Source organism: Neophocaena asiaeorientalis, unplaced genomic scaffold (assembly GCF_003031525.2).
Source record: "Neophocaena asiaeorientalis asiaeorientalis breed wild unplaced genomic scaffold, Neophocaena_asiaeorientalis_V1.1 scaffold1017, whole genome shotgun sequence".
NCBI lineage: Eukaryota > Metazoa > Chordata > Mammalia > Artiodactyla > Phocoenidae > Neophocaena > Neophocaena asiaeorientalis.
Genome location: NW_020172679.1, coordinates 17,731 through 29,242, shown reverse-complemented (window position 1 = coordinate 29,242; position 11,512 = coordinate 17,731). Strand labels below are relative to the sequence as shown.

At 35.0% G+C, this 11,512-nt stretch overlaps 1 protein-coding gene across 1 annotated transcript in view; it reads left to right on the top strand.

Moving 5' to 3' along the window:
- Nucleotides 1–11,512, top strand: part of LOC112396183 (POF1B actin binding protein) — a gene marked incomplete at its 3' end in the record, with an annotated part of 94,627 nt that overhangs the window by 66,947 nt on the left and 16,168 nt on the right. The window contains 6 exon segments of the mRNA XM_024739780.1: nucleotides 2,848–2,940; nucleotides 3,771–3,884; nucleotides 4,751–4,903; nucleotides 5,217–5,336; nucleotides 6,980–7,108; nucleotides 7,924–8,006. Coding sequence (XP_024595548.1) covers nucleotides 2,848–2,940; nucleotides 3,771–3,884; nucleotides 4,751–4,903; nucleotides 5,217–5,336; nucleotides 6,980–7,108; nucleotides 7,924–8,006 — 692 coding nt within the window.

Genomic DNA, 11,512 nt, shown 5'->3' with positions numbered 1-11,512 from the left:
GAGGTCTGCTAGTGAAAAATTCTTTTTCTTTTCCTCTGAAAATGTGATTTTCCCTTCATTCCTAAAGGTTGTTTTCATTGCATACAGAATTTGTAGTTGACAATTCTTTTCTTTCATCACTTTAAAAATGTATGCCACTTCCTTCTGGCCTCTATGATTTTTCATGAGAAATCGGCTGTCATTTGAATTGCTATTCCCAATAGTTAAGGTTTCTTTTGCTGCTTTTAAGATTTTAAATTTATCTTCAGTTTTAAGAAGTTTGCCTCATATGTCCAGGCATGGATTTCTTTGGGTCTATCCTGTTTAGGGTTTGCTCAACTTCTTAAATCTGTCTATGTTTTTCTGCTAATTTGGGGAAGTTTACAGCCATTATTTCTTCATATAATTTTTCAGCTCCCCCCTCTTTCTTTTTTCCTTCTAGGATTCTGATGACATGAATGTTAGATATATGTCATACTCCCACTGGACACTGAGGCGCTGTTCAATTTTCTTCCAACCTATTTTCTGTCTGATGTTCAGAACTCAGTATTTTCTATTGTTCTGTCTTCAAGTTCACTGATTCTTTGCTCTATGCTTTCCTTTCTGCTTTTTAGTCCATCCACTGAGGTTTTTGTTTTTGTTTTGCTTTTTAATTATTGAGTTTTCAGTTCTAAAATTTTCATTTAGTTACTCTTTATAGCTTCTGTTTGTTTTCTGAGATTTTCTGTTTTGTTGCTGAGACTTTCTATTTTTTATTTGTTTTAAATCTTTGCAATTTCTTGTTGAAACTTTTTTTAATTTGGTGTGTTTTTTGAATTAATTTTTATTAGAGTATCATTGCTTTACAATGTTGTGTTAGTTTCTTGCTGTACAGCAAAGTGAATCAGTCTTACATACACATATATCCCTTCTTTTTTAGATTTCCTTCCCATTTAGGTCACCACAGAGCACTGAGTAGAGTTCCCTGTGCTACACAGTAGGATCTCATTCGTTATCTATTTTACACATAGTAGTGTATTTATGTCAGTCCCAATCTCTCAGTTCATCCCACCCCTCCCTTCCCCTCTTGGTAACCATAAGTTTGTTCTCTACATCTGTGACTCTATTTCTACTTTGCAAATAAGTTCTTCTCTACCATTTTTCTAGATTCCACATATAGGTAATATTATGTGACATTTGTTTTTCTCTTTTTGACTTACTTCACTCTGTATGACTGTTTCTAGATCCATCCATGTCTCTGCAAATGGCACTATTTTGTTTCTTTTTATGACTGAGTAATATTCCATTGCATATATGTGCCACATCTTCTTTATCCATTCCTCTGTTGATGGACATTTAGGTCACTTTGAAACCTTTTTAAAATGGCTGCCTTAAAATCCTTATCAGATAATTCTAACTTTTCTGATATCTTGATGTTGGCATGTATTAACCCTTTTTTCTTACCAAGTTGAGATTTCCTGGTTCTTAGAATAAGTGACTTTTTAAAAATTGAAACCTGGACATTTTGGGTACTGTGTTCTGACTTTGGATCTTATTCACATCTTCTGTTTTAGCAGGCCTCCTCTGATACTGAGCAACAGGGGAAGTAGGGGCATGACCTGTTACTGCCACATGGGGGTGGAAGTCCAGGTTCCCCATTCTGCCTCTGTTGACACAGGTTGGGGGAGTAGCTCTTTGTTCTTCCTTGGCAGGTGTAGGAAGTGTGGCTCTCTACTAGGCTCCCACTGAAAACACCCTGGTTTGGATGGGGAGGTGTGTTGTGTTACTGTTCCCTTGTTGGCCTCTACTGACACTGCAATGTGAGTGGCCTCATTTCTGTTGGGCAATGATGAAAGTCTTGACACTTCACTAAGAATTCTCTGACATCACCCAAGCAGGGAGGTTGAGAGAGAGAGTCTACGTTCCCTTCTTGGCTTTTGATGGTTTGGGTGGGCGTAGAATAGAGTTGCAGGTTTTTCTGTGGTGTTTGGCTGGAGTAGACTGGTTATTATTTAAATGCTATCTGCCTTGCTAGGCTGCCCTTTTCATGGTACTTTGGGTAGAGAGAGCAGGCTTTTCTAGGGACTTTTGTTGTCTGTATCCACTGGTGTTTCTTTGTTATTGGTTTGTCCAATACCACTCATATATGAAGCAAAAAGAAAACCCAGGAAATCACTTCTGTATTATTCCTTAGCTCCTAATGTTCTCAACCAGACTTCATTCTTCTTTTTTAACTTTCAGAGTCTTTTTATGTTTGTTTTATACATAAAGTGCAGGGTTTTTAGTTAGACTTAGCAGGAAAAATAGAGAAAAGTATTTCTGCTCCATCTTTTCAGAAACAGAAGTTGCCTGTTTTCAAAACCATTTTTCTTTGAAGAAATGAGTTTAATCTAGTTAAAGGGTTTTTCTCCCTCTTTAAATTTTGAGATATTTCTATACTTCAAGGTTAAACTTAATTTGTGTTAGATTCTTCTCAACTCAGGCAAAATCTATGCATTTGGCAACACACTTAGGGAGATGCAATTTATTACTTGAAGGTTGACTGTCTCATCTTTTCTAATCTTTAAATAGAGAAGAAAAGTAAATTTAAGAATTTGATGATATATTTCTGTCGTGAGAAAGATGATACTTTATCATGGAAAAAATAAGAGACCCTTGTTTTAATAGCATAGCTATGATCTCTTCAGGGACTCTTCAGGGATATTGCTTGGATTACTAATGCATGTTATTGACCAAATGCTCTGCATCACTATTCTAATATTGCCATATCAAAAATGAAACTGTTAATAAGTTTGCTTGTAGGAATAGAAAAAATAAGATTATTATTACTTATATTGCCTATTTTTAAATGCTAGTAAAAATAAACCATCAATAATTTTCTTCCTCCAGATGAGGGGTATGTCTGATAAATCACTCCGGCTAGTGCTGTCCACATTCAGCAACATACGGGAGGAGCTTGGACATCTTCAGAATGACTTGACAGTAACATTTATTTTGATTTTTCTTTCCAAATCTTTTCTAGATCCTAGCTTCATAACATAGAAATCAAAGCATTCAGTATACCTTTTTAAAATTTAATACAACACAACAACATTGTGCTCACCCAGATATAGTTATTTTCCTGAAATAATTAATTGGGGTTGGGAGAGAGGAGTAAAGAGTTATCCAATGTGAAAATGAAAGTTGGGTGAACACTTACTACTTAGTTTACCGCTAAGGTAATTTAACGCTTAAAGCCAGGGAGTAGTTTGTAAAATTACAATAATCTGACTCTGATTCATAATTTCCCCTTTTCTGTAATAGTAAAGCATACTTTGAATTTATTTGAATACTTGAAAACTTCTTTCTCCAAGAACTTAACATTTTCTATTTTAATTGGTGCTCTTCATGACATCAGCTAGATACATTCAGAACACTTTTCATACAATGAATAACTCCTTGGGGACTTTGGAGTGGGCTTTCTTGTTTCTGGGTTCTGATGAACACATTTAGACTCTTAATTTGAAAATTCACCACCTGCTGGGATTAACAAGGGTCTTTGTAGATTGAAGAAAAACATTAAAATAATTCAAAAGGTTCTGCTTCATTGTACTTACAATTAGTCAATTCATCAAAATGTCCATTGATGCGGGTTTTTAAATTTTCACTTCTTTGTATCCCATAGTTTGATTAACTTTTAAGAATTCCGTTTTATTAAACAATTACAAATGAAACAAGTGCTTATTTAAACCTTCCAATGTAAACAGGTCTTTGTATTACATAACTGTTGACAGGATTCTGTAATTCTGAGTCATAAATAATTTTGCTTCTAGTCACTGGAAAATGACAAGATAAGACTTGAGAAAGACTTGTCATTCAAAGAAACTCAAATAAAAGAGTATGAAGAACTCTTAGCATCAGTGAGAGCAAATAATCGCCAGCAGCAGGTAAGTTGACATTTTCTTTGATAATAAATTTGATAGTTTTTCATATGCACAATTACTAGCACATTGGAGTTATGAGATATAATCCAGAAAATTAAAATATGATGGAACAATTTGTTCATATGGGAATTGAGTGGCTTTAGGTATTTCCAAATACTGAAGCCCTCTCAGAAAAATAGATAACCCCAAGTATTTTAGATATAAAGTATATACTATCCACAATTATGTTTTGTTGGGTGACAAAAATTGTATAAATATTGAAAATCTAAGTTCACTCGTTCATTTAATCTACTAATGTGTCAATAAAAAAGTTTTGGAGATCTTAGCACGTTTGTGCAATGAATAACTGAATGAATGAACTCTAGAAGATTTCTCCAGATACCTGAGCAGAGAGGATTTTTAGGAAATCGTAATGAGTCTCTGAGGCCAGTCCATTCTTAAAATTCATTCCCATGACATTCCCATGACAATTTGGCTGAGTTTTCATTTGTCACATAATCAGGCATATGGTCATTTTGGTGCCTACTAAAAGGCAGGTTACGGTATTGTCAAAAAGCAGCAAGAGTCAGATTGCTCGATTGGTACATTGAAAATTCATCTGATCTCGATTCCTTCTCACTCAAGATAGGCAAGTGAGGGTAATAGCCGCTCCGCGGCATGTGGGATCTTCCCGGACTGGAACACGGCAGGTGGACTCTCAACCACTGCGCCACCAGGGAAGCCCTTAACTTACCTTTTAAGGTTAAATATATAAGAAAACTGGGCATGGAAAAATATCAATATTTGCTTTGTTTCATTGAATTAATCAACTAAAAGCACTCTCTCCCAAAAAGTAGAATCCATTTGTCTTATTTACTGTGTCTTTACAGCAAGGACTTCAAGACTCAACCTCAAAATGCCAAGCATTGGAAGAAAACAATCTTTCTCTTCGGCATACACTATCAGATATAGAATATAAACTAAAAGAACTGGAATACTGTAAGCATAATTTAGAGCAAGAGAATAAAAATCTTAGAGTGCAGGTATTCAAATTTTGTTTTAAATGTGTGTTATTGTCTTAGTTATATGGTTGTAATCCTAGCATTGGCTATATATATATATATATATATCTCCAATTCATCTCGAGAAAATATGTAGACTGCTTTCTGATGATCTCACATGCAGTTAGGTCTTAACTCACTGCCATCTGAGCTGTATAATGCAGTTCCTAAAAATCACTGTCATTATTTCAATGTTTTGTTTAATCAAGTGGTTTTCATCTATTAATGTCTTGTAATATAATATGGGTTTCCTTCATAACAGTCTAACAACAGAAATTTATTTTGTCTTGTGTAGCTCTCAGAGACTTGCACAGGCCCGATGCTGCAGGCTAAAATGGCTGAGATTGGCAACCATTACATGGAGATGGTGAAAAACTTAAGAATGGAGAAAGATAGAGAGATCTGCAAACTAAGGGTATGTAGATCCTACACTGCATAAATACACAGTTCAGCACAAACTTTCTAATAAGACAATGATAGTCTCCAGTTTAATGCTACAAAGAAAAATCAACCAAAGGTAGAGTTTTAGGAGTATGCCATAGAACCATTTCTTTAAATACATATCACTATGTAGGGAATATCGTTAAATTGTCTTGTAATTTAGCTTCATCTTTTCTAGGAAAGCAAAAGAAGACCTTAAGTTCAGGGTTGTTGATTTTTAATTTCTATTCATTTATTTATGGTGACGGGGGAACACTTTACGATCTTGCCTAAAGCTTGCTCTATGCAGCCAAGCAACTTTCAAGATTATCCAGTGAAGCCACATTTGACTTCATAAATATCCTCACTTGATTTTGAAGGATGATAGCTAGCAAGAGTTTTTTCAAGCACATGGATAAGAACTGTTGAATTATATACCTGTAATTGGCATCAAAATTAAGGTGATATTTGTGAGAATAAATATACATTGTCTTATTTTGTCATTCTAGGTCAAATTGACTAACAATTTACTGATTCCTAATTGTAGTTATATATACTCAAATATTTTAATAGAAAAACTGACCACAGTTTTTTCTCTCCAAATATAATGTACAGTCTTTACCAAAAATCAAAATGAAACAAAATAGAATTTGTTCAAAAGTCTGCTGATTTTTCTTGCAGATGTCCTCCACTGGTTTATTTTCCATCTGAACGTTACTAATAACACTTTAACCTAAACAGCCATCTGTGCACACATAATGCAGTAAAAAGGGAAATGGACAGGATTTGCAGTTGGAAGACTTGTCATGGAGTTGCAGCTATGTTGCTTAGTAGCTGTTGTGCCTTCATGTCTCTGGATCTCATTTACCTGTTTTGTAAATAAAGATTATAATAATACTTAGAGGGCTGCTATGAGGACTGAGATGAGTCATGCAGGAGGAATATGTTGTGAACTGCAAATTATGATATAATATTTGTTATTGAGTTTTCCTTAATTAGTATTTGAAGGAATGTAAAGTACCTGTTTTCTTAGCTTTATTTTAATTCTTGTTGCCTAGGACTTTTACTTAAGTAATGCCTAAGCCTAAACAGTAAAGTCACCTTTTAAAAATGAGAAATTTATTGGACTTCCCTGGTGGTCCAGTGATAAAGAATCCACCTTACAATGCAGGGGACTTGGGTTTGATCCCTGGTCAGGGAACTAAGATCCCACATACCATGGGGCAACTAGAGCCCACATGCTACAACTACTGAGCTCGTGCACCTCAACTAGAGAGCCCACATTGCCACAAACTACAGAGCCCACGTGCTCTGGAACCTGCGTGCCACAACTAGAGAAGAGAAAACCCACATGCCACAATTAGATAGAAGCCTCAATGAAGATCCCATGTACTGCAACTAAGATCTGACACAGCCAAAAATAAACAATAAATCTTAAAAAAAGTGAGAAATTCCTAATTGGCATTTCAGTTCACATATTACATTCATAAAGCTCTTTAAATGTTTATAACTACTGGTATTTTGCTCTTCATTTCATAACTAGCTGTATGACTTTATGTCACTTAACCTCTCTGGAACTCAGTTACCCATTTTGTTAATGAGAATTATAATAATTCTTAGTTCTTTTTAAATCCTTAGACTCAATTAAATCAGTACCAAAAAGATGTTTCAAGAAGAGAAGGAAGTAGCAGTGACTTCCAATTCAAGATTCATGAACTGACAAGCTTGCTGGAAGAGAAGGATTCCCTTATAAAGCATCAATCGGAGGTAACAGAGAAGGGGTCAAGGTGGAGACGAACCATACAACTCAGCCCTGTAGGATAAATACTTCCCACAAACTATAAAAAGACATGTTTCCAAGACTTACTTTATTCATGAAGTAGAATGTGAGTGCCTACGAGAAGTAGAAGACTCACATTTCAGGAGAAATAATTCAAATGAAAGCTAGAATTGAAGCAAAAAATATGTGCTATTGTGCCTTTAATAATTTTAAGACATTGATTTTCTACCTCATTGGCAGGCAAACTCCCAATAAGGCTGTGAGCTGCTTCAGCAAGGGACTGTGTTATATTCCTTTCTATGTCTGTATCATGTAGCCCAAGATCTGTCATAAAATAGGTACTGAAGGAAGAAACTACCCAAATGGTGGCTAATGTTGTATTGCTGTTATTGAACAAATGGTACTTGTAGTAGCATTCAGTGATAGATTTTCTGTTATGAAACAATATCTACTTCCATATTGAAATTTCATATTTTTCTGCTATAGATACACATTTAAATCTTTTTGGAACAAAAATTTTCACATCTTCATCTTGAGAATCATGCCCATTCTATCTCATGTTATCCCTTAAGTATAGAACCAGTTAGTGGATTCCTGCAGAGACTTATAATGTAACTGATTAGGTACCATGAAACAAGACTATATGGAATTCAACAAGTGGGATTGGAACATTCTTACCTCAAGGCTAAAAACGAAGGGAAAAAAGTAATTATTCTTTAGTAACCTTGTTAAATTATCAAACATACCTCTTACCTCATGTTTCTATGGTTTTCAAATGATTATATTGTCTTTTATTTGTAAGGAACTCTCGAAGTTGAGACAAGAAATATATTCATCTCTTAACCAACCCTCCAGTGGTGGAAGGACAACTATTACCACTAGAAAGTAATGTATTTTTAATGAAATTTGGATATGACTTTGGTTATGTTATAATCCAAGTTATAGCATGTTTAACTGACATATATGCCCCTAGACAGAGTTTGGTGTTTTCTGCTGGCCAATAATTCTACTGAAGAATGAATGTTCACAAAAAGACATAGCTATTATGGTCAATAAAATTCAAGAGCACACTTTTACTGTATTTACAATACAGTAAATACAATGAAAGTGAAAAGCAAATAATTAGTTGTTTAACCAACCATATTAGTCAGGACTCTTTCAGTTGCACATGCCAGAAACCCAACTTAAACTGGGAATTAGTTAATTCATGTAATTGGGATTGCTTGGTGTCCAGATGGATTTGTGTGATCAAAATATGTCTTCAGAAATCTGTATATCTTTTGGCTCTGCTCTTTCCTGCATAGACGTCATTCTTAGGCAGGGTCTCTCCTCATGTTAGCAGTACGACCATAGCTTACATCTCAACAATTTAGCAAAACCAAATAGAAAGTGACTCTTTATGAATAGTTTCAGCAAAAGTTTGTTTTTGACATTTCACATAAATGGAATAAACAAAATGTGGTCTTTGGTGGCTGAATTCTTTCACTTTGCATGTTTTCAAGATTCATCCATGTTTTAGCATGTGTCAGTACTTCATTGATTTTTGTTACTAAATAATAGTCCATTTTGTGGATGCACAACCTTTTATTTATCCATTCATCAACTGATGGACATTTAGGGGCTGTTTTCAATTTTGAAAAATGCTACTGTAGATATCTGGGTACAAATCTGTGTGGACATATGTGTTCATTTCTTTGAGTATATATAGAAGAGTAGAATTGCTGAGCACATGATAACTCTGTTTAACTTTTTGAAGAACTGCTAGACTTTTCCAAAACAGCTGCACCATTTTACATTCCCACCAGTGATGTAAGAGGATTCCAATTTCTCTCCATCCTCCCAAACATTTGTTATTGTCCATCTGTTGGATTGTAGCCATTCTAAGGGGTGGGAAGTGGTATCTCATTGCACTCTTGATTTGTAGTTCTCCAGTAATTAGTGTTGCATAGTATTTTTTCATGTGCTTATTGGGCATTTTGTATATCTTCTTGAAGAAATGACTAAAGTCTTTCTTCATTTTTAAATTGTATTATTTGCTATTTTATTGTTGAATTGCAAGAGATATTTATATATTCTGGATACAAGTCCCTTATCAGAGATATGATTTGCAAACATTTTCTTCCATTCCATGGATTGTCTTTTCACTATCTTGATTGTATCATTTGTAGCACAAGTTTTTTTGAGAAAGTCCAATGCATCTATTTTTTTCTTTACTCACTTGTGCTTTTGGTATCATATGTAAGAAACCATTGACGAATACAAGGTCATTAATATTTACACCCACATTGTCTTCTAAAGAGTTTTATATTTTTATCTATTACATTTAGATTTAGGATCCATTTGAGTTAATTTTTTATATATTGTAAATTAGGTATCCAAGTTCATTCTTGTGCATGGGGATATCCAGTTGTCCCAGACTCATTTATGGAATATGCTATCCTTTCCCCCATTAAATTGACTTGACATCCTTGTCAATCAAACTACCATAAATGTAAGGGCAAATATGTAGACTTTCAGTTTCACTCCATTAATCTATTTATCTGTCTTTATGCTAGTACCATACTGTCTTGATTATTATAGCATTTTATTGAAGTTGTGAAATCAGGAGTGTGAGTCTCTAAACTTTTCTTTTCAAGAAAGCTTTAGCTGTTTGTGGTCTTTTGCTTTTCCATATGGGATTTAGGTTAAGCTTGTTAATTTCTGTTAAAAAAGATCCCACTGGAATTTTTACAGAAAATTCATTGAATATGTAGGACACTTTAGGTATTATTGCCATGTAAACAAAACTGTCTTCTGGTCAATAAGCATGGGATCCTTTTCAATTTAGATCCTCTTTAATTTCTTTTTCAAAAAATGTTATTGGAGTATAGTCGATTTACAATGTTGTGTTAACATTCAGGTGTACAGCAAAGTGAATCAGTTATACATATACATATATCCACTCTTTGTTTAGATTCTTTTCCCATACAGGCCAGTACAGAGTACTGAGTAGATTTCCCTGTGCTATACAGCAGGTCCTTATTAGTTATCTATTTTATATATAGTAGTGTGTTTATGTCAATCTCAACCTCCCAATGTATCCCTCCCCTGCTTATCCCCTGGTAACAATGATTGTTTTCTACATCTGTGACTCTACTTCTGTTTTCTAAGTAAGTTCATTTGTACAATTTTTTATAGATTCCACACACAAGCGATATCATATGGTATTTGTCTTTCTGTGTCTGACTTACTTTACTCACTATGACAATCTCTAGGTCCATCCATGTTGCCACAAATGGCATTATTTTGTTATTTTATGCAAGAGTCCATTGTGTATATGTACTGCATCTTCTTTATCCATTCCTCTTTTGATGAACATTTAGGTTGATTCCATGTCCCAGCTACTGTAAATAGTGATGCAGTGAACACTGTTCTGCATGTATTTTTTGAATTATGGTTTTCTCCAGAAATATGCCCAGGAGTTGGGTTGCTGGGTAATATGGTAGTTCTATTTTTAGTTTTTTAAGGAACCTCCATACTGCTCTCCACAGTGGCTGTACCAATTGACATTCCCAACAACAGTGTAGGAGGGTTGACCTGTATCCATACCCTCTCCAGCACTTATTGTATGTAAATTTTTTGATGATAGCCATTTTGACTGGTGAGAGGTGAAACCTCATTGTAGTCTTTTTGTTGGTTTTGTTCTGTTTTTACATCTTTAATGGAGTATAATTGCTTTACAATGGTATGTTATAGTTTCTGCTTCATAACAAAGTGAATCAGTTATACATATACATATGTTCCCACATCTCTTCCCTCTTGCATCTCCCTCCCTCCCAACTTCCCTATCCCACCCCTCCAGGCGGTCACAAAGCACCGAGCTGATCTCCAAGTGCTATGCGGCTGCTTCCCACTAGCTATCTACCTTACGTTTGGTAGTGTATATAGGTCCATGCCTCTCGCTCGCTTTCTCACAGCTTACCCTTCCCCCTCCCCATATCCTCAAGTTCATTCTCTAGTAGGTCTGTGCCTTTATTCCTGTCTTACCCCTGTGCCTTTATTCCTGTCTTACTCCTGTCTTCATGACATTTTTTTTCTTAAATTCCATATATATGTGTTAGCATATGGTATTTGCCTTTCTCTTTCGGACTTACTTCACTCTATATTACAGAATCTAGGTCTATCCACCTCATTACAAATAGCTCAATTTCGTTTCTTTTTATGGCTGAGTAATATTCCATTGTATATATGGGCCACATCTTCTTTATCCATTCATCCAATGATGGACACTTAGGTTGTTTCTGTCTCCGGGCTATTGTAAATAGAGCTGCAATGAACATTTTGGTACATGACTCTTTTTGAATTATGGTTTTCTCAGGGTATATGCCCAGTAGTGGGATTGCTGGGTCATA